The sequence below is a fragment of the Hippichthys cyanospilos genome, chromosome 3 (genome assembly GCF_059441005.1).
Source record: "Hippichthys cyanospilos isolate Australia breed blue-spotted pipefish chromosome 3, RoL_Hcya_1.0, whole genome shotgun sequence".
In the NCBI taxonomy this organism is placed as follows: domain Eukaryota; kingdom Metazoa; phylum Chordata; class Actinopteri; order Syngnathiformes; family Syngnathidae; genus Hippichthys; species Hippichthys cyanospilos.
In genome coordinates, this window is record NC_142371.1 from 20,072,465 (window position 1) to 20,097,151 (window position 24,687).

The following is a 24,687-nucleotide window of genomic DNA, read 5'->3' on the forward strand; positions in this document are numbered from 1 at the left end:
ATTGCCTTGTTAGCAAGCAATTGTAGACACAAAATGCATTTTGACAAATTATATAAAAAAAATATTTAACAAATATTAAACTGGTTAAATTGATTGCTTTATTGAGGAGTCATCAAATGTATATTTGTGTATATATATATATATATATATATATATATATATATATATATATTTTTTTTTTTATTTTAATTTTTTTTTTTAATTTATTAATTTTTTTGAGGTGACGAGGGGTTGTATGGTGTCTGGTGCAGGAAGGAGATTTTTTTTTTTTTCTCTTGTCATAACATCAGTATGCTCATCATAGTCATCCATCTTTTGTTTGCATTGTGCCTCATCAAAAACTAAGCCCACCTGAGCCCACCTGACCCCCTCCTCAGTCTTGCCCCCCTCCCCGCGATCCGTTAGTACTGCAGCGCCACACGCTTGCCCATAAATCACGCAGCATTACCCCCACCATCCCAACGACGCGCACGACTCGCGCACGCCCCCGATTGGCCAGGCGAAAACCTCCTCTTCCATCCTCTAGCCCCGCCTCCCCCTCGCACGCCCATTGGACGAGCCCCTGCCCGCCGAGCTGTCACTCAAGACGCCGGAGCTCCTTGTTGCGCGCCTGGCGTGCTCTGCTGCGGGGCTGAGAGGGGACGAGGCGCGCTGCATACCAACACACACTTCCGCGGGAGTACCCAAGGACCTCACCGGCTCTCACAGGCGTCCAAGTTTTTTTTTTCCCCCCCTCGCGTTTACAAACCCACAGCGCGCCAAACTCCTATTGCGGAATATCTCTTTTTTGCCTTTGCTGTCATTTTGCAAGCGCGATTTCCCGCGCGCGGAGTCCCTGCGCGGCTGCAAAGACGACAAGTGGACCCGACTGATGTTCGGCGCGTAGAAGACGCTTCTTGTTCGCTTGACATTTTCCAAACCGCAGGAATATTCCTCGAATCGAGATCAAGAGAAGCGAGCGCATCGGTGGAATCCATCCCAACTCCCGTCATGGGCTGCCCAATCTTGTGGAACGTCTTGGCCGGTTTGGTTCTGGTGCTGTTGTGCAAAGGTAAGTTGATGCGATGTGCACGCGTCCGCCTGGCTTGGTGCATTTATGGAAGGATGCCGCGCGCCTTTGCGTGTGCGCGTAATTCATCAGCGACTGCGTGCAACGAGTGGCGCATGTTAAGATGTTTACTCGGAACCAAAATAACAGAGACGAGAAAAGGGGGTGGAGGGGGGGGTGTACGTGACACGAATGACCGCCCATCTGCGTGCGTGTGCGGTGTGTAGTTGTAGAAGGTGCAGCGTCTAATGCGGCGGAGTTGGTGTTGTCACCTCTCAGAATCAACAAGGTCGACTGGGACAAAGGGTGACGCATGGTGACAAAGTGGACTGCGGGGGTCAAAGTTGAAGTAGATGGAAAGGAGAAGGGGAAGGGGAAGGGGGGGGTCCAAGGTGATACCACCTGCAGAGGATGTTTTTTCCGATACAAAGAAATACACAAAGAAGCTCATTAAGTTTTTTTTTTTTTTTTAACATTCGGGAAAAAAGAGTAAAGAGAATGGTAGCGGATGTAAATGGGAGGTCACATTGTGGATTGCAGTTTTACTCATTTCCAGTTGGTGGCAGTGATGTGTGTTTCTGGATTGTCACACTGGCAAACAAATCGAGAGAAATGTGACGTTATGAAAATCTATTGATTCCGATGACGACGCAGGATGTGATTGTAACATTAACAAATGCTAGTAACTGTACAACACGTTCTGATGACTGTCGAGCACAGCAGTTCATAAATGGGCCTTTTCAGATTAAGAGCAAATTAATTGGAACATGAAGCAACATTGGGCTATAGTGACATTTTATATTTTTATTTTTCTTATCTAAAAATGATTCATGTTAGTCAAGGGGTACTTGGCTGAAAAAAAAAACAGGCATATTGAACAAAGGTTGAACCACTACTCTAATAATCATCATTCTCCTGACTGTCAAGTACATTCTGGCATAAGTCTATCATGCTTTGTTTTATTATGTTATATGTATTATGTTATGTTTGGTTCTATTGTGTTATAAATGATGGAAATTCCTTAGATATTTTTATAATATCATAAACACAAACTTGAAAAAAAATACACTAGGGAGCTGAAATTTCCAGCCGATGATTAAAACATGTAAACTTTCAAAACGCAACGATTTCTGGCTTATCTATGTGATAAGCGAGATTTTGTGTACAAAAATCATAACTGTCCAAATTTTGTACCATATAAAACCATTATAATCACAATTTTTCAGACGCATTTTAATTGGATTCATTCCATTAATCTTCCTGTGATTTTCGCAACGGTCAAAGCTATGTCAGCAAACATCAAATTCTTTCTCGGCTTGTGTTTCACCTCAAGAAAAGAGGGGGCGGTAGAGAGCAGTTGCCTACGTTTGCAAAGTGTGTGCGCAAGGGTTAAAGAAAAAAAAACACGCCGCTAACATCAATGCAAAGTGCTTGAGCATTCATCCCAACATGCTTAGTGATCAATAAAGTTTAGAATCCATTATAGCCCCCCCCCCCCCTGCTCCCCCCCATCCGTCCTCGCATCATCCCTGAGTGCTCTTGGCATGCTGTGGGATGTCCCTGTGTTTATTAGTTTTGCAAGACATACTCAGCATGCTCAGTAATTATGCCAACGCCCCCACAACCCCCCCCCCCCCCAAACCACCACCGCACACTCCTATTTCATCTACGCACGCGTGCAAAAAAAAAAAAGCACACAAACACACCTGCCGCAATTAGTCCCGCCTCCGCCCTGTGGGAAATCAGTATATAAATAAATTACACGACCCTTAATAACAGTAATTGATGTGTCAGTGCAATAAGACGGCGGGTTAACAACCTGCAGTAGAACTCCCGCCTCAAGGGGGCAGGAGAGAGCGGGAGGGGGGGGGGCGGTCATGCTCGACGGCCGGCAGACGGATGGCGCTGCAGGATGCGTGAAAACGTGACCGACTCAGTGGACAAACACAAACATCCGCGTTTGGTTTCATCTGTGAAAGCTCCTGCAAAGGGACCAATAACCAGCCGTTTCTTTTGGCTGATAAATAATGCAGTAGGGCAACTATCCTTGTGAGACAATGGTGCATTCGCCACCAAGCGCATTGTTGGATTTTTGAGATCTCTTGGACTGGGAACAATCCAAGTAGGATTAACTTCATGTGATATTCTGCTAATTGTGGAAGATTCTTCTAATTGAGCTGGACTGTCAGGAACACATGAAATTCTTTTTAACAGATGTTACGGTCTAGTATAGGGGTGTCAAACTCATGGGGGAAAATATAAAAATCATGGTAAAATCATGGGATATAATTTTAAAAGTAATGCAAGTAATGGCAATTACTATATGTGTAAATTTTTGCTATGTGCCGGCCTGGTCCCAATTTACAGCAGTAGTCAATTGTTAATATATTGGTATTAAATGTCATGCAATTAAATAAGAATTTTCATGAGTTTTTTTTTGTAGTTCAAGATGCACTTGGTTATTCTTTTTTCTGTTTTGGACTAAGCTGTAACCCGTATAAACGCTGTAAAAAAAAAAAATAAAATAAAATATATATATATATATATATATATATATATATATATTAGGGGTTTTTTAGAACCATTACCGATTATTAGTTGTAAAGGGAGGCAGATAACCGATATTTACAGCCATTATTCATTTTGCAGTAAAAATGTAAAAATTGTCATAAAAAATAGAATAAGGCAAACACTGACCTTCATTGAAATGCCTCAAGCATGTTTATCAAAGCGCACAAATAAAAAATAAGAGCTCAAAGCCGGAAATAGAAATGCGACGTCGGCAAAACCTTTCCGTTACATGAACAAAACTATCATCGATCGAAACAACAATCGTTTAACAATATAGAGGAGGTGCTGCATTTAATATTGTTCGTAGCTATAACCAACATGGCCGCCTCCAGAGGATGTAATTAAAGGACAACTAGACCTATGATTATATTTAAAACATACTGTTGGTCGTGAAGAACACATTTATTTGCATCTTTTTGAAATTTTTATTAATTTAATTTATTCCTTTTAATTGAAAAACAGTGTAAATCTTGCACATTATCCATTTAAAACAATCAATTAAATATAGAAAATTTTATGGAAAAAAAACAAGAACATTTGTGAAAAAACTCCCATATACCGTCTTTCTAAAATGTTTTTTTCATGCTCAATTTTTGCTGCCGCACCTTATATGCTTGTGCGGCCTATTGTCTGGAAAATCCCGTACTTATACCATTTTTATTTTTATAGGTGATAATCGGCGTGAAAGGGTTCCCGCTTTGCAAAAAAAAAAAAAAAACAACCCAAAAAAAAAACCAAACTAATGTTCCAGTTAATTTGCTCTCAATTTGAAAGCGGGGTGTTCCAAAGCATCGAATAACATTCGCTCGTACCGCCATCACCTAATCCAATCTCAGGCTCTTTCCGAAATTCATTTCCGTACCCCCTTTGTCCACCCTCCGGTCTAGTCCCCAAACTCTCGGACTTTCCCGTCACGCTTGACGAGCGCTAGAGAAGAGCGCTCGTGACAGGAACTCGGGTGGGAGCGGGCGGGGTCAATTTGTCACCTGCCCGGTGTCCTTGTGATTTAAGCGGCATATGTGGGTTGAATCCACACACACACACTCTGCCTTGCAAATTCCCACCCGCTGGATCAAATGTGTTGGCGAGCGGAAGAAGAGGAGGGCCGTGCCAGCGTCAACAGATGCCTGCTGTTGCTAATCTGAAAGCGGTTATTTTCTTCCTTCCTCCCAGTGAAATCCTCACTTTGTCCTCCGCGCTGGGCTCGCGCAAACACTTTCCACCGGTTGGCAGCTTCCGTTTTTTTTTTTTTTAGTGCGCCGCCATTCCGAGTCAAGAGCCGCGGGGGAGAAGGGTCGGAGGTTTAGCCAGCCTCGAGTGCGCTCAACGTCCCGATGCCACCCCCCCCGACCCCCCCCCCCCCCCACCCCCGGGTCCCGCTTTTCATTCCTTTGGCTTGCCATGCTGCAATGCCCCCGACATCTGCTTATTCTCTTTGCGCGCGCGCCACCGAGGCGACACCTTTTTGCAAAGAAGAGAAAAATATCATCCCGCTGCGTTTTGACCTAAAACTAGCAGCCGCGGGGAGCCGCGATGGAAAAAAAAATGATAAGAAAGCTCATTTATCACCTTGACAGTTTTACTAGGCGTCCTAGCGCGGCTTCGGAACCCGCCGCCGCCGCCGCCGCCGCCGCTGCCGAGATTTCTCCATTTTAAGCGCTAATCAGTTTAAAATGAGTCCAGATGTCGCTGAAAAGCAGTCGGACGCCTGTGACTCATCAGGCCTTAATATTTCGCGGAATCGACGCGCTTATTTGATTAGAAAAACGAATTCCGATGCGAGGCACTCACATCTTCGCTTATTGAGCCAAGAGGACGGAACATGCGTTGAGAATGTCGGACTTGCGTAATCTTTGGATTTGAAATACAGTTTGTGGGTTTGGTGTCTTATTTTTATTTTATTTTTTTGTAATCTCACCGGAGAAGTATAACTGAGATATTGACACGTTTTGGTACTACTTAAGCTCAGGGGGGTCCAAAATTTTTGAATATGAGGGCCACATATACAATAAAAAACAAAAAACAAACAAAAAAAAACAAACGGAAAGATGCAAGGACTACGTACTTAAAAAAATTTTCCTTGAATTTACAAGTTAGCAAGCAAATATTTAATGTTTGTGACGATCACTCTGATTGGCTAGCAAATCCTCGAGAGAAAATTTTCCTTGAATTTACAAGTAAACAAGCAAATATTTAATGTTTGTGACGATCACGCTGATTGGCTAGCAAATCCTCGCGAGAAAATTTTTACTTTAATTTACAAGTAAACAAGCAAATATTTAATGTTTGTGACGATCACTCTGATTGGCTAGCAAATCCTCGCAAGAATTTTTTTACTATAATTTACTTGTAAACAAGCAAATATTTAAATTTTGTGACGATCACGCTGGCTGGCGATTGGCTAGCAAATCCTCGCGAGAAAATTTTTACTTTAATTTACAAGTAAACAAGCAAATATTTAATGTTTGTGACGATCACTCTGATTGGCTAGCAAATCCTTCCGAGGAATGTATTTAATTTACAAGTAAGCAAGCAATTATTTAATGTTTGTGACGATCACTCCGATTGGCTAGCAAATCCTCGAGAGAAAATTTTTACTTTAATTTACAAGTAAACAAGCAAATATTTAATGTTTGTGACGATCACTCTGCTTGGCTAGCAAATCCTTGCGAGAGATCGTAGTAGACCAGTCGTCCTCAAACGGGAGAACATGATATCGGACGTTATTATATATGATTATGTATATATCAATCGTAATACAGCACAATCTGACAACTGGCTAGCATATTACGATAAACAGCTCGCTCATTCAGCTAACCATTTAATCCATTCCGCTATCCGTCGTGCTTATTTTGTTTCCGTTCTTCTGTGTTTTGGTCATAGTGGTGATCTATTAAAATGTAAACACATTTTTGGCTGTCTAATGTACACCCCTGTAATTTTGTAGCGCCTTATGTAAACCGGCTAACGGCTACGGTATGTATCGCGCATTCAGATAAAATGTAATCTTCTTTTTTGCGTAGGTGGGATATTCTGGTAATTTTCGTTTTTTCCGAGTGACGAACTAAGCGGGCTAGCTAAACTCGCGCGGCGTTAGCGTCTACCCCATCTGAGCGTCGACCGACAGGCTCGGATGGCTCACCGTAACAAGGACGGCCAGTCATGAATGTCTCGCCATAAACACCCATTAAAGCCCCCGCTTGTTTGTAGTTATAATTACCGTTATAATATACAAAGTGCGGCGTAGCGGAACGCGAGGGGCAGTTATCGCGGTTAATTGCGAGTAGCTGCTCACGTCCCAGCCCCTGGCAGCAAAACCCACCCGGATGAGAATAAGACGAATCCGGCTCTAGTAAAAGTCTGAATGTTAAATCAATGTAAAGCCAATTGAAGCCGAGCCTGTTATATATAAACATGTCAGGCCGGCTATTAATAGCGCTCATCCGATAGCAATTATACGGAGACAATAAAATAAAGGCCGGGCGGCTGAGAGCCACTGGTGTGAGCTTCCGCCGACGCCTTTTTGTTGTCAAAGGCGGACGCGGCGCGAGGGAGAGGAAGGCAATTGAGATTAGCGCGGGCGGTTGGTCCTCAGGGAGCCGCCGGAGACGAGGGTCCCGCTTCCCTCCCTGTCCTCATTACCGCCAGACAAGGAAGTCGCCGGCAAAATCAATGGGAAAGGCTTAGGTGGTAATGCGGGCCGTGCCATTGCTTTTGTGCGGGGTTTTTTCTTCTTTTGTCTCCGAGGGAGTGTGTTTGGACTCGGGATTTCTGGCCCGATGACTCACTTTGTTTTATTCGGCCTCGAAGAGATGTAGCCGACTGGCTAGCGACCTGCGGCTCCGCAGTTGCGCGCGGCAAATTTATCCTACGTTGCGGCTCTCCGGGGTTCGGGAAAATAAATATTGCTCGGTTGGGATCGTCTACGGGCGTTACGAGCGACGCGTTTGAATCGCGGTCAATGACGTTTGCGCGATCGGGTGGTAGGGCGACATCTATAGGACGGGTTTGGTGCAACGAGGCACGAAGCCAGACAGCTGAACAGGAAATGGAAATATAGCGCGGCCTTCCAGATTAAAAGCACACATTTTCAGCTAATTCCTGAACATTCAAAACTAAAGCGCGTGAAGAATTGAGCAAGGATGGACTTAAATGTTGGGTCATTCTTCTAGTGCCCTTCCAGAGTAAAAGCAGGTATTTCAAAATAAGATAAAACAGGTACTGTAAGTAAGCAATACAAACTGGAGCGCTTGAAGAATTCTTATCTCATCTTAATGCCCACGGTTGTGAAGACAGATCGATTCAGACGGTGGTTCGGTCTGCTTGCTTCTTTTAATGAAAATAATGTTGCAACCTTAGGGGAATCAGTTGGTTGTTTTGCAGCTTTTGTTACCTTTCGCCTGCTGTTCGACTGCTGAAGCGATCCAAAAACAAACACGTCTAGACAGACGGCACAGCTGCAATTTTCACCGTAAATCCCTTGAGAAAGAAATTAATTCTTGAACGCTGTTTTATAAAATAGCGCGTAACCCTCCAATTTTTAATTAAGTCTAATGCCTAACAAATAGTCGCTTACCTTATCTTTGTTGCCAAAGAATACAGAACTACCACGTGTTTACCTGAGTTCGCAAAGTCCGAAATTAACATCGGAAACAGACCGCACGCACCGCAATGGATGAGCCTTGAGATAAGGTCAAGCTAGCGTTGCGCTCACCCAACTTTTGTCGTTACTCACGCGGCTATCTTTGCCGAGGGCATTGTTGCCATGGCGACTCGTAGCGGGACAGCCCGTGGCGCGGTCCGGCGTTCCTGGAAGAAAGAGCAGCGTCTCGGTGTTTATCGTCAACAAAGCGCCGCCGGCAAATAGACAGCTAGCTCGTCTCCTATGCCGTTCTTTGTTTGCCTTTGTTTACGCGGGTGAAAGTAGCAAACGCAACACATGCTAACGTAATGGCCCCGTGTTGCGCAGGAATTTCAACCCGCCTTGACTCCGGCGAGGTGTCGGCAAAATAAATAAAAAGAGCGGGAAAACAGATCAATACATATTTCAACAGCTTCTCCTGAAGCCAAGAGAGATTCGCACAAAGAGAGATGGAAGGAAGGAGAAGAGTAATTGTGCTCCGCGCTCTCATTGTCGGGAGTGCGCCGGAGATACGGGGATAATTACGGCCTAGCCTTTAACAGATCGAGTGAAAGGGTGGAGAAGAAGCGCTAACGAGCAGCGCATAGCAAACATGCTACGAGAGGCCCCCGCACTGTGACACTTCATAATAGTGCCTGAATAGAGCACATTCTGGTAATGATCTAACGCTCTTTCTGGTACCAGTAAAAACACTCTGGTGAGTATCCAGATTCTGGTCCCGTAAGACCATACTGAGTCCCAAATCTGTAAAAATGTTCTTGTCTGACTTTGGTAAGTTCTTTGGTAAGAACAATTTCCAGCCGTCACTGGGAGATAAGTGAAGAAACACGCACAAAGCTTAAGCTAGCAGCGATAAACCAATCGGAGAACATTACCTAATATGTGACGTACATAAGCTGCCAACGAGAAACCAATCGGAGAATATTTTGGATTGCTTACAGTAGGTATGCTGGAAGCGATAAACCAATGAACAAACCTTGCGTATTACGTGTAGTATCTATGCTTATCACGATAAATCATTCCGAGGAATTATTTTGTGTTTCTATACGGAGGTGACTTGCCATTTGTGAAGGGTAGTTAGCAATTGGTAGATCATAGAAAAATAAGAAGAATGTTTGCGAACTACTGGTCTAGATTTGACCGATGGTTCGCAAACATTTTTTCGCCAGGGGCTAGTTCATTGTAGTGGCTTTTTTTTTTTTTTTTTTTTAAACCTAATAGAGATTTTCCTAGCCTATTCTGTTAGCTAGCTTTAACATTCAGGTAACTGTTTATTTAGTTATTTTTTTCCGAGGAATGATTTATGATTATTGCTGTCAGCAATAAACGGAGACAATGACGTCATACGCACATATGCTGGTCACGATAAATTAATCAGCGAAGATTGCGCGATACGTTCAAATACGCACCCTGCTAGCGATAAACCAATCAGAGAACATTATGTAATACGTATGCTGTCAGCATTAAACCAATCAGACAAAAAGACGTAATACGTTCCGCACATACGCTGGTCACGATAAATCACTCAGCGAACATCGCGTTCAAGTACGTACGCTGTCAGCGATAAACCAATCAGAGATTATGTATTGCGTACAGTATGTATGACGGAAGCGATAAACCAATGACCGAAGTTTATCTATTACGTATACAGTAGTACCTACGCTGGCCACGATAAATCAAGAAAATTACGTAATATGTACACATTCATTGGAATATGAAGCAGCATGTTTCTAAATTGTTATCGCGACAGAAAATTGTGTGCCTCTATTTTGTGTTTTATATGGACGTGACTTGCCATTAGTGAAGGGTAATTAGGTAGATCATTGAAAAATAAGAAGAATGTTTGCAAACTACTAGTCTAGATTTGACCGATGGTTCGCAAACATTTTTTCGCCAGGGGCCAGTTCATTGTAGTGTTTTATTTTTATTTTTTTTTTAACATAATAGAGATTTTTTTTTCAGCCTATTCTGTTAGCTAGCTTTAACATTCAGCTAACATTTTTTTGTTGTTAATGGTCCTGCACATATGTGAGAGATGGTTACTATGTGGTATGGGAATAATTGCATCCCGGGCTTAAATAGAGAGCAAAAGGGTAGCGAAGAAGCAACGCTTTTTGCTGCACTAACGAGCAGCGCATCGCAAACATGCTATGAGAGGCTAAGGCCACACTCTACGGCAAGTCATAATAGCGTCTGTAAGAATTCCGTGCATTATTCTACTTCCCGCTAGCCACTGAGGGTACTTGGCATTAAGGATAATGAGTGCGGGACCCAAAAAAAAAAAAAAAAAATGATGGGAGCTTGATATTGAGGCTGGCATGCACTGTTGAGAGGGGAAAAAAAAAAAAAAAAAATTAAAAGAGGCAGATGGCGTGAGGAATAGCGACGCAACAGGCGGCCATAGCGGCTGATTGATTTTGCAGGTGTGTGCTGCGTTCAGGGTCATAGACTCTGCGCTTTGGAGCTGAGGGCATTAGCATTTTAGCTAACAATAACATAGCATTAATTGATAGATAATACAAGGTCATTTCTTGCCTAGTTTTCGTAATTTTGTTTTGTAATACTGTACATCTCGACGGTCACTCTAGTAGCCTTTGAAAATTGTTTAGCATAGCGTCTAGCTAATAATAGCATCTCATTAATAAACACATAATACATGGTCATTTTTTTCCCCCTTTGGTCATTCCAGTGAAATTTTGTTTTAGCTAACTATAGCATAGCATTAATTGACAGATAATACAAGGTCATTTCTTGCCTTGGTGTGTTTTTTGGGTTAGTTTTTGTAATTTTGTTTTGTAATACTGTACATCTCTACGGTCACTCTAGTAGCCTTTGAAAATTGTTTAGCATAGCGTCTAGCTAATAATAGCATCGGATTAATGAACACATAATACATGGTCATTTTTTTACCCCCTTTGGTCATTCCAGTGAAAATTTGTCGTTTAGCGTTTTATCTAACTATAGCATAGCATTAATTGACAGATAATACAAGGTCATTTCTTGCCTTGGTGTGTTTTTTGGGTCAGTCTTTCGTAATTTTGTTTTGTAATACTGTACATCTCTACGGTCACTCTAGTAGCCTTTGAAAATTGTTTAGCATAGCGTCTAGCTAATAATAGCATCGCATTAATGAACACATAATACATGGTCATTTTTTTTCCGCCCTTTGGTCATTCCAGTGAAAATTTGTCTTGTAAAATATATCTACTAGATACAGTCGTTCTAGCAGACTTTGAAACTCGTTTAGCGTTTTAGCTAACAATAGCATAGCATTAATTGACAGATAATACAAGTTTATTTCTTGCCTCTGTGTGTTTTTTGGGGTCAGTCTTTTGTAATTTTGTCTTGTAATATATCTGTACTGTAGTAGAAGTCTTTCTAGCCGCCTCCGAAAATTGTTCCTGCTGCTAACAAGAACACTAAATGTGGACATGACACATTGTCATCCGACACAATTTTGTAGCTGTAATAAAACGTTCCTATCAATGTTGCGCCGTGAGTCTAGTCATTGCTCAGGCAGCAGCTCTTTTAAAAATTTTGATGAGATTGTACATCTAACCAAGAGCTTTTTTTTTTATTATAGCTGAAGATGCTGCAGTGCCAGTTTGATCTTGATCTTAGCTTATCTTAACTCCCATGTCAGTATCATGTACGATTGTATCTCTAGGAGCAGTAGTCAGCACGCGGACAGCCAATCTTTCACTGACTCTTTTTTAATAGCATAGCAAAGGGTCCTTAAGTGAAAATGCCAGTTTTATTGACATTATAAAATGTACGATGTTACGGGCTACTCTTACAAAATTTGTAATTATAAAATAGTGTTTGTTTGCTAACAATCTGATTTTTTCGCTTCATTTTTATATTTTCCCGCTAATAGCAAAAGTCAGATGTACTGTATTTTCCACTATAAGGCACACATGAAAACCTTAAATTTTCTCCAAAGTTGACTGCGTTTTCTTATCCAGTGCACCTTATACATTGCATTTATTCTTAATTTCTGATTGAAAAGTTTGACTGACTTTTCTTATTGTTTTGTCAACATTCCCTTTAGCGCAGTGGGTGCGTAGCGTAACCTTAGCCGCTACTAGCTTCTATTCTATGCACCATATATTTCGGTGCACCTTATACATGAAACCAGTTCGAGAATAAGCCATTCATTGAAGGTCCGCCTTATAATCCGGTGCGCCTTATAGTGTGGAAAATATGGTAAATATGTAAAAAATTTTGGTTCACAGTGCATTTAAAGGGGCATTTAATAAAGTTATAATGATGTTCATACTCGTCATATGTATTTGTGTTACTAATAGTTGATTAGGTGTCATGTTTATGCAGTTGTATGTTGTATGTTGTAGTTCCAAGTTGTCAGAACATCGGTGGGTCTCACCTCTAGTAGCAGACTAGTCAGCACTCGAGCAGCCTTGACTCGGCGTCCATGAACTCGTGCGTTGTCATTGCTGCTCACTGGTGACGCACACTGGCATCTGCTGTAATTTTGTGGCTGTAATAAAATGTTCATGCTGCACAGTGGGTCTCGACGGTACTTGGGCTACCTCGGCTGATCTTTGTTCGGAGAAACTTTCAGAGTTTGTACAGTACATCATAGCAAGAGATCTTTTGACTTTTTAGCTAAAGAGGCCATTGCGCTAATTCGAATTGCAGTCAATGACGTTTGCGTGACAGGGTGAGAGGGTGACATCTGCAGGGCGTGTTTGGTTCGACGGGACACGAAACGTGATGCGAGACAGCCGATCAGTTTCAGGAAGGTAAAAACCGGAAATGGAAATAAAGCGCGGCCTTCCAGATTAAAAACACACTTTCAGAGTAAGTTCGCAAAATAAATCTCATTTTAATGGCCCTGCGTGTGAGCAAGGATGGACGCAAACGTTGGGTCGAACTGCTTGTTACGTTTTTGGTTTCAAGAAAATAACTATCTTTCTTAGCACAAACGCCACTAAGAGCAAAACGACGAACGGAGAAGATAAACAGGAAATATAGCGCGTCCTTCCAGATTAAAAGCAGGTATTTCAAAATAAAATAACAGGTTAGTAAACAATGCAAATCTGAAGAATTCAATACAGAATAAACCTCATATTAATACAGCTTTGAGAACATGGATGGATTCAGACGTTTGTTCGGTCTGCTTGCTTCTTTTTAATGAAAATAATGTGACATAATCTTGGTTAACAGAATCTGCTGTAATATATATATATATATATATATATATATATAAACATTATTTCAGATGTAATAAAGTGTTTGCGGCTCCCAGTGTTTGTGGAAAATGGATGAAATTGGCATTTTGGATGTTAAAGGTTGAAGATCCCTGCCCTAGAGGTTAATTTGGCGCATAAGCGCCTTTTACAAAGTAGTATGACGAAAGAAGGGCTTTTGATTTTAAATGGCTGCAAAAAAGCAGAGAAACAGTTGTAATTTTGGGCATGTAATAAAATGTTCCGCGCGTCACGCTGTGCCGAATCTTTTCCCCGCTCAAATTGCCTCGACTGATCTTTTCACAAACTTTCAGAGCTTGTATATCAAAGCACGCTCTTTTGGTTTCTAAACGACGATCCAAACGTCTGAGATTTGTTATAAAACACTGCCGCTTACACTTTTACACCTTAATTATATTATATATATATTTTTTCACACTAAAAACACTGAGAATCTGGATGTTAGGTGTGATTTTTATCAGACATTTGTGCCAGCTTGCGTTAGTTCTTTTAATTGGCTTTGAGAGGAGACTCACGCCGCGCTATTGTTTTGTGGTATTTTTGCTAATTAGATCCCGGGTTGGATAGCGCTAAAAACCCGAGCCGCTCTTTCCAGTGAAATTCCATTAGTGCTTTGACGCGGATCGCTCCGGGTTCCAAAACATTGTTCAAGAGACTCCGAGGATTGCTCCGACGCGCAGTTTGCTGTTAAAACAACATCACAAATTGCACTTGTTGAATCCTTGCCGGCTACGTTTCAGCAATGACGCCAATTAAAACGCTTTAGCCTAGCGTCCTTGGAGATGTTGCTCTTAGCTATGTGTGGTCGTAGCATTGCAACATGGCGCTATGTTTCCCATCTGGGGGGGGGGTAACAAATGTGTCCGCATGACCTTTTACACAGTTATTGGACCACTGCTGCCGTTAAGGAATAATGAAAGTGTCAGCTAAGGGCAATTAGCTGCTTAATGTCGGGCAACTGAGTGCTAATACGCCATCTTTTCGCTGACGGTTCAATAATGTTCGTAGCAGGGTCTGAAAGAAGTGACCATGTTATTGACTTTGAATCCTGTTATGTAAAGTACGATGTGGTTAAAAGGTCTTCAGGACGTAGCCTGTAATGCTAGCGTTAGCGTTTACAAGAGACGTGAAAACTTCTGTAACTTCGGCTCATTAGCATGGATGTTAGCAGCAGAATGTATCGTTAACGTAAGTAATGTCGATCTTTTTGAATCTATATTAGCAATTGCAATTAGCAAAAAAATGTACGAAATGCTTTAATTAGCTGCATTACTTAGTAGTAGTGACTTTTTGCCGCCTTAAAATTAGCCACAATGATAATCACATTTTAACCTAAAAAAAAAAAAAAGTGAAATTAGCACCGGTGACATGCACTGAAATTTCTGCCAAGGACATTGACAACAGTATCATTGACATTGGAATTGTTAGCATTAGCATCAATGACAGGAGCGCTATCAAAATTAGCATTAACATTAGTACTCGCACCTTTAGTACCTTTAAAATTTGTGGTATTAACATTGACAATAATATTAGCACTGAGAAGATGAACTTCCTGACGTCCATAACCCTTATGAAGAATTACTGTAGTCACATTAATAAAGAGCAAATTAGCTTTAGCGGTGCTAATGTTGACAGCAACAACATTAGCGCAAATAATTTCACTCTATTAACATTAGCATCGATGATATTAGCAGAATTAATATTACCTTCATTTCAGTCAGCGTCATCAACATGGGACTAGCGGCGCTATCACTGTTGACATTAATGGCCTTAAGTCTTCGTAAAATTAGCACTAGTTGATATTAGCAACATTAACTTTATCCCCATTGAAATTAGCCTCATTACCATGAGTGGAATCAATGTTAGTTGCGCTAACTTTAGAGACCTCACCAGAAGGTGGAGTAAATTTAACACTGTCATTAGCGTAATTGACATTAGCGACATGAACAAACAACATTGACGTTGCTGTAACTTTAGGGCTATTGAAAGTGTCACTACCCGTTTTGGTGCTCAGGAAATAATTGTCACCAAAAGAAAATCATCATCCTTGCATTTATAATTAGAGTATTCAACAGCAGTTGCATTAATGCTAGTTGCTGTAATTTTAGCCCCGTTGATGTTAGCGTTAATAACTTAGGTGTTATAGAAATTAGCCTTAATGTCAGTGCTAGTAAATTAGTAGCTTAAACATTAGTGTTTGTACGTTTAGCACCCACAGACATTAGTGGGATTTAAATTAGTGTCATTAACATTGACATAGGCAGTAACTTTAGCCCATTTATGTTATTGTTACCATTAGTGGTTTTAGTGTTAAAGAAATTAACTTTAGACCTTATCATTAGGAGTATTAATATTGCTACCATTAAATTAAGATAGTAAAAATTAACAACGGAAATAATGGGATTGCACAAGTATGCACACCCTCTTATAACCGGGATGTGTTCAGAATCAACCAATCACATTCAAACTCCCGTTTTAAATGGGAGTATAAACCTGTCACCATTTAAAGGGCATGTGATAAACCCCAAATGAATTTCAGGTTTTGTTCTCGGCTTTTCCTGACATTTTTTTTCCCTTGCTTTCTGACAGACTCCTGAAGTATTTTGCCAACACTGAGTGTTTAGAATTTCTTCCACCTCTTCCTAGGCCCCAGTTCAATGTCTGAAAAAATGACCCCAAAGCATTATGCTGCCACCACCATGCTTTATAGTATGTATGGGGTTTAACATACGTCTTATATTTGGATAGTTAGACAAAAAAGTATACAATTTTTGACTGGGGGGGGAGCAACAAAAATTAATTACATAACCAATCACTTGTACAAAATGGCCGTTCCACCAGGGGGTCACAGGGTTGAGAATCCAGGTCCATCAAAATTGATCAGGGTCAAAATCCAGTGGCAAACGCCTTATAGCAAGCACGCTTGGCCTCTTTTTTTTCTGTCGCACTGTTCAATAACTGCCGCTTGATGTTGTGGGGGCGCTCAACTGAAATCACTGCTTGCAAGCAAAAAAAACAAAATGACAAATAGCGGTTAACCCTTGTGCATTCTTCTAGAACACAGGTGTGGAACTCCAGTCCTCGAGGGCCGGTATCCTACATGTTTTCAAACCTTTTCCCTCAAAAACACCTGATTCAAATGATTGGGATCATTTCGAAGCTCCCGCAGAGCTTGCTAATGAGCTAATTATTTGAATCAGGTGTGTTGGGGAAAGAAAACCGGAAAACATGCAGGATGCCGGCCCTCGAGGACTGGAGTTCCACACCTATGTTCTAGAAGGAACTACCCTCTCGTTAATTTTACCAATATGGTTGGTACTTGCTTTTGAGGGTGAGATTACTAATATTTTTAATGTTTTTTTTTTCTTTTAAACCACTCAAAATGTTCAGTGGCATGAAATCCATCCATACATATCTAGTTTTTATTTTTGTATGTACCCCTCTATCCTCCAGGGCATTATATATCAAAAAATGTGACATCATAATGAATTAATAACGAGGAACTCGCAAGTTGGGTCACTTGTAAGTCGAGGTAACTGCACAATAATCCGGGTGGATAAAGCAGGCCTTATCAGAGTTAGCGTCCCTGATTAAGTGCCGGTTGTGGTCGAGGAGGCGGGGGAGTTCCACCTTTGCATTGTTTACTTCATCAAGCCGGCCGACGACCACTTTGGCTGGCGCTTTTTTTTTTCTCTTCCCGGCTCTGACAAGCATAATCACAATTGATCTGTATTCCGGCGGGGGGAGGCGGCTCAATCAGACGTGACAAATGCGGGCAGACAATGCAGGTGTTTTCTTCATCAGCCCGACGTCGTCCATCCTCGCTTCAATCCATCACAATCAGGCCGTATTGACGCAACCGAGTTTCGATTAAGATTCTTTTTCTCTGCCTTCTCTCTTATAGCGGTCCAAGATAAAACTTTCCTCCCGTTCGCAATAATAGAAAAGTCATTCTGCTGGTGCCATTGATTTGACATTAATTATAATTGGCGTTAGACTCTTGACCTGCGGGTTAATTTAAAAGGCCCATGTGTCATATAGGCTTCGCAGTCAATCATTTACACCCCAAACCCATAGGGGGCACTGTGTTATCTCAGCTTTGACTTGACAAAACAAACATTGCTACTGGGGGAGGAACAGCTGTTTTTTTTTTTTCTTTTTGGCAATCTTTAGCGATTGTTATTATAGGGCATTATTGTTTTTTTTGATACATATAAATAAAATAATAAATACATAAAATTATTAATAAATAAATAAAATTATTTCACCAGTCATCCATCTTCTGTTTCACTTTATATTGACATTATGTGCTATATGAATTATATTGATAATTTATACATTATGACTCTTGTAAAATGTACTTGTAATAATGACTAAGAATTACTAATTAAAAACATAATTTTTCTGGTCACTTCCTGTCTTAACTCTACAATATTATACTCGGGTCAAAGTTGTGACGCGTTTTATCGTTTATCAGCTTTTGCCGTCTACCAACAGACGGCATAATTTCTCCAATGACATGAAAGTAATGCATATAAATTGACGGCGGGCTACGCGTTGATGAGAGTTTCGAAAAAAAAAAAAAAACGGGTTGAGACTTTGGGCGTGGCCGTTCCAAATGAAGATGGCGGAGACAAACGTGCGCCATATGGCGCAGGGCGGCGCCTGCGTCGGCGCTCGCTTGTTTTATTTATTAGCCGTGCCACATTCATTTCATGCCTGCGTTCCTCCACCTGCATCTTTACTCGCCGATAATGAATTCTCGCAGGGCCCCGGCGAGGACAAAGAATCAATCAATACAAGAGATTAACAAGTGATTAAGTCCATATTTGACTTTTGCACAAGTTGAAACTTTTTATTGGGTTCCTACTCGACTTTTTGATGCCGTAATATTTTTCTTTGCGGATATTCCTACTCGGAATACAAATGGATTTTGCTATAAACTGCAGCTGCAAATCGTATCAGGCATATTGACATCATCAACAAAATAAGATGCTAATGCTAATGAGATTTAGTGTCCTCATTAGCTGTTTGTTGCTGTCGATTCGAGGTTAATGTGGTTTAGTTTTAATGGTTACAATTTTAAAGCTGTCATTTGTTTTGGGGGTATGCTAAAAAAGAGCTAGTGGCTAATGCTAATAGAATTTTACTAGCATGTTTCTTCGAGAACAGTGTATTTAACCCACACAGGATGGAAACTATACACTTTTTTTTCCCCTAATTTTGTAAATACTTGTAAAGGCGTAATTGTTAGTTATTTTATGAGTATTTTTTTTCCTTCAACCACTCAAATTGTTCAGTGGTATCAGTTCTATTCATACATATAGGTTAAATTTATTAACACCCACCAAAAAATTGAAAAATGGTATGCTCTGTCTTTTTAGCCTGTGCAGTGACAATGACACTAACTGGTCTCTACCACCACCTACTGTCTTGAGGTGAAACACAATTCAAGAATTTTCAGTTTGCTGACATAGTTTGACCGCCGCTCAACGGAATGTTGCAAAAATCACAGCAAAATCAATGTCTTAAATCCGATTAAAATACATCTCAAGAATTGTAATTCTAATGGTTTTATACGGTTCAAAATTTGGACGACGATCATTTTTGTACACAAAATCTTGCACATCCAGCTGCAATCACATAGAAATCATCGAAATCGTTGCAGTTTGAAATTTTACCTGTTTTAATCATCTGCTGGAAAGTTCAGCTCTCTATCTATCTATCTATCTATCTATCTATCTATCTATCTATCTATCTATCTATCTATCTATCTATCTATCTATCTATCTATCTATCTATCTATCTATAAAGATAGTTATCTAAAAAGCTAGCTATATAGCTATCTAGATAGCTAGCTATCTAAAAAGCTAGCTATATAGCTATCTAGATAACTAGTTATCTATCTATCTATCTATCTATCTATCTATCTATCTATCTATCTATCTATCTATCTATCTATCTATCTATCTATCTATCTATCTATCTATCATATATATATATATTTGTCAAAACCCCATCACCAGAGACACCAGTGCACTCAAAGCTGTTTTTCCTCAATTCTCCAATGAGCCACAAACGGGCAGCTAAAAGATTCATGCCTGTGGACTTTGGGCCATTAAAGAAGAATCTGGAGAGAGAGGCTCCTCATAATGAAATCAAGTATTTATGAAATGAATTCTCACACCTGTTTGTTGATATATTAGCTCAGTGTTAGCTCGGTGTGGGCTTTTCAGGGCCGCCTGCTTAATTATGCTCCGGTGAGGTGAAGCAGAGTGGACATTTTTTCCCGAATGAGATGGGAGTAAACCGGCGTCATCGTGAAATTTGGTTATTAACGTGCAGCCGCTGTGTAATAATAGATGGAATATTTTGAGCTAATTTGAGTTTTTCCTCACACTATATCAACTATTGTTCAATCGCCCGAAATTGAGATTTTATTTAAATTTTTTGGAATCGTTTTATTTACAGTAAACTCCGCTATTCATGCGGGATGAGGATTGAACCCTGGAGCGAAATCACAAATAGCCAAACTAATGCAATGGATGCCCTCCAAGGTGACAAAGCAGCCAAACGCGTGTTAAACAACGTGAGAATGCGATCCAGACGCCGTGTGACCATTCCCAGCCCCAATCAATAACTAATCTTGAGGTCAGTGCGTTTGTTTTATGGCTGCTCTGGTGTTATTTCTTGAAATGAACTCTTGCAGTCAATCACATGACACCTAATGGATTTTGTTAGCCCGTGTCTTGCTTTGAAAGAACATTAGGGCCACTTTGCCAAGGTTCGGAGATGAACTGGTCCGAGAGAAGTGAACCAGCTATACTTGGACTGCTAAATCTTAAACCCAATGAACTCTTTCAGTGCCATGGACGAGAATTCTCGTCTTTTAAAAAGGTAATAACAATAATCAATAACAGAATTCTTGTCAAATACGTTTTTTTATGGAGGGTAGCTGACAACCTTGACTAATGTTTATCTATTAATTCAATTGAGCATTGCAGTGCTAACTGTTACCATTGGATGGCAGTGTTTCCACTCATACAACATAGCTATTACCTACATGCAATTCAAAGTAAGGAATGGAAGTCAATCTTTCATATGATACCACCCATATTTACATAGACATAGTACACAATATTTCGTCGACTTTGAAAGACGAGTGAAAATGCTAAATATACTGGCCATCTCTAGCAGTGATTCTCTGCCTTTTTTCAGCGCTGTACCCTCTTTGAAATATCTTTTCGGCCAAGTTTATTTTAATTGATTCGAATGGACCAGAAGAACGCCTGAAGAGGGAGGCAAAACATCATAAACAAAGCCAACCCCACAAGTCATGAGAGTTTTTGATGCCGTAAAGCGGGAAAAATTGCATGAGGAGGGGCCAAAATAATTTAGTATTCCACTTCGTAACGTGAAAAAAAAAAGTAAGCCTGGGACGCCTTAACCTGGGGGCGGGAGGGGGGGGGGGATTCTAGTGCCACTTTGGGACCTTGCCGGGTAGAAGTTGCTTAAATATTTAGTCGTTTGTGTTTTGTCTATTTTGTGTGGCCATAAAACAGGATAACACTAATTACTAAGCTTGCTGATTTAATTGCAGAACCTTTGTTTGGATTGGAAAAAAAAAACAAAACAAAAAAACAAATACCTTGAAATGTTAAACACACACGGGGGGGATACAAACAGCCTCAAATCTGCGCGATTCAAAAAGCATCGCGGCCAAGTAAACGCCAGCAGCAATCTTTAATCAAGTCTTGCATCTATTTTTATTTATTTATCTTTCAGTCATAATGTGGAGTCTTTTTGTCAGCTTTTGACGTTGGCCTCCTTCAGCGCGATAACCTGCAGACGCGGCGATCATCGCCGCCGATAATCGGCGCAATCTTTTCCCAACGCTAATTTCCAGCTTTGCGCACACGCCAGAGTCGGCGTGTGTGTGCGTGTTTGCGTGCGTTTGTGTGTGTGTTTACTCCAGCGAAGCAGTGGGGATAATCCTTTCTTTCACTGCCTTTGATTCTCTTCACGGTTCCCCTTTTTGTACATAATCTGCAACAAACTGCGGTACAAAATACAGCAAAATATATCATTATGTGTTTTAGACTGCTTTAGTCTCGTTTGATTGGCTGCGTGTAACTGATAGTTAGCCGCATAGCATTATTTTTAATAGGCTAACAACAATCATGCGGATTATACGTGGATCTTGGAACAGACAAATATTATTTATTGTTGTTATTATATGTTATTGTCAACTGTTGAATGGCCAATTCAAAAGACTATGAGGCGGCTAGCGTAGCTTTTTCCACTGCCTGATTTGAACTTTTTTTTTTTTCTCCACATCTTCCATGTATTTTCAGATTCATATTCTGTGGTTTAAAAAAACAAAACAACAAATACTTGGAAAGAAATAAAAGTGCCTTTAGATTTTTTTTTTAAACAAATACCGTATTTTCCGCACTATAAGGCGCACCGGATTATAAGGCGCACCCTCAATTAAAGACAGTTTAAAACTTTCTCCATATATAAGGCGCACCAGATTATAAGGCGCACCCTCAGTTAATGAAATATTTTCAAACTTTCAATCACAATGTAGTAATACTCAAAGTAATAACAATAAAAACTCAAATAATAACTCTTAACTTTCAATAGCAAAACAAGTCAATGTCAATATGAGCAACCTTGTTCAACTGTAAACACAGAAAAGAAACAGGTCAAGCTTACTTTATCACTTCATTCCCTATCTACGGATCCCAATCTCAATATTGATCCATATATAAGGCGCACCTGATTATGAGGCGCACCCTCAATTAAAGACATTTTAAAACTTTTTCCTTATATAAGGCGCACCGGATTATAAGGCGCACCCTCAGTTAATGACATATTTTCAAACTTTCAATCACAATATAGTAATACTCAAAGTAATAACAATAATAACTCAAATAACTCTAAACTCTCAATAGCATAATAACTCAATGGCAATATGAGCAACCTTGTTCAACTGTAAACACACAAAAAAACAGGTAAGGCTTACTTTATCACTTCATTCCCTATCTACCAATCCCAATCTCAATATTGATCCATATATAAGGCGCACCTGATTATAAGGCGCACCATCAGCTTTTTCAAAACATTAAGGCTTTTAGGTGTGCCTTATAGTGCGGAAAATATGGTATATTCATTTTAAATGAATTGAAATGACTATTGCGGCTCACATATCTTTATCCAGTCCCTAGTTTATCTCTTTCTTTGGGGTGGGGGTGCAGATTGAAATAACTATGCAGAGGGATTTTTTAAAAGACAGTAAAAAGTCCCTTGGATGAAATAATGGTGTAATTCTCGATTCAAACGGCTCTCTGGTTTACTATGGGATTTTTGACAACAACAAAAAAAACCCTTGAAGGAAATTAAGCTGTTTTTTATTCATGGCGGTGTGTGTAAATTTAGAGGATTCAGAGGGTGGCATAGTTTTATTTAGAGCCTGCATTTATCTGTGTCAGATTTTTTTTTAAGTATCTGATGTAGTTTGGGATTTTAAGACAACAAAAAACAACTTGGAGACAATATCATTGTGTTTCTACATTTTTTTAATTGTTGTTTTTTTAATGCATGATTTAAATTATTATCTAGGTTTGTTTTGGGATTTTCTGACTGTGGGTGTCGCATAGCTTTTTCTAGAGACTGCATTTATCTGTTTTTTTTTTTGTTTGTTTGTTTTTGTTTTGGAAGGACAGCAAAAAATCCCTTGGCAAGAATAAGTGTACTTTTTTTTTCTTTTTTTTTTCTTTTCAAATGGCTGATTTAAATGACTATCCAAAAAGCAAAACATTGCTATTCACAGCCTGAATATCGCTGGATTAGCTTTGGGTTTTTGGAAGTGAGCGAAAAAAAAATCCGAAAAAAAAATCCTGTGAGGTTTTTTTTTTTTTTTTTTTCAGATGACTATTGAACTGAAAAATTAAAGCTAATTTTGGGGCGTCATATTCGTCAGATCCTTCTTAAAATCCCCAGAACTCAATTCTTGGGCCTCTTGTTTGATCGACAAGAAACGACAGCGTCCGAGGAAAAACTACCAATTGCACTCACACGCACTTACATGCACCGTATGTAATCTTCGCATACGCTTCTTTTCTGGGCTGACAAAGTAACAGGTCGATATGAATTGTGTTGAGTTGAAAGAGGGACCAAAACCAATCATTTCCCTCAGAGATGAAAAAAGTGTCCTTGTTTATTTTTGCGACAGATTCAAATGATTTTCTTGATGGTCGCGCGGTCTGTACGCATCGATTTTGCGAAAAACACAAACATTTTGCTTTCAACCTGTCTGGATGAAAAAAAAATAAAATCATGTCACTAAATTCCACAGAGAGCCGTTAGACTTTTCTATAAATAATAATGTCCAGCGGGCAAGTACACATCTACACAATTTTGCTCACGCGCATGCCGCGGGAGTTCGACCGGCGGAAAAATAAATCAGAGCGGGAATAAATTGCTCGTCTGCGCCCGCCTGCTTGATCTCTTCCCGTGAAGAGAAATTGAATTAAAAAAAAAAAATTCCGTTTGATATCTGCTGTATAAAAGCATCAGACTTTGTCAACATGTTTCCCGGCGCCGCCGTTTTCCACCCCCTCGGAAAGTCATTTTTGCCCCCCCCCCCCCCCTTTCGTCTTTATCCTCCGCCGTCTGCCGCGGGCCCTGTGGAGAATTTGCCTGAATTACCTGTCATAGCGGCGGCAACGTGTAAATAAGGCGTTTTTTTTTCCCGTCCTCGGCCAATCTTGCGCGAGTTGAAAACCGCCCCGCCTTGATCTGATGCCTTTGGCCCGGTTTTTCTCTCCTCCTCGCCCTTAACCTCAATCTCTTAGCGTCCCTTTCTCCGGCGGCGGCGCGGCAGGGGGAGCCTCTTTGTGCTTTCTCTTTAAGTTGGGAAATGAGTTTGTTGCTGACTCGGTAGGAGACGCGGCGCGCCCGGATAGAGGTCATTGACTACCTGTCATTTAGCTCGGGGGGCTTAGTGAATTAGAAATAGCAGGAGGGAGAGTGTGTGTGTGTGCGTGTGTGTGTGTGTGTTCCAAGTGTCATGTTTGTTAGGCCTAAAGGGTGCGAGCAACTAAAATCCAATAAGTGGAGACAGGAATGTAGTGGAGCGAGTGATAAGCACGTGGAGAAAATGCGCCAAACTTCCCTACCAATCAGATCGC

At 40.6% G+C, this 24,687-nt stretch overlaps 1 protein-coding gene across 1 annotated transcript in view; it reads left to right on the top strand.

The window, feature by feature from the left end:
- The first annotated feature begins 599 nt into the window (after positions 1–599).
- Positions 600–24,687, top strand: part of iglon5 (IgLON family member 5) — a 145,303-nt gene continuing 121,215 nt past the window's right edge. Inside the window, exon 1 of the mRNA XM_088410705.1 lies at positions 600–1,051. Within this exon, the coding sequence (XP_088266831.1) occupies positions 991–1,051 (61 nt within the window). The 5' untranslated portion in view covers positions 600–990. The remainder of the gene's footprint in view (positions 1,052–24,687) is intronic.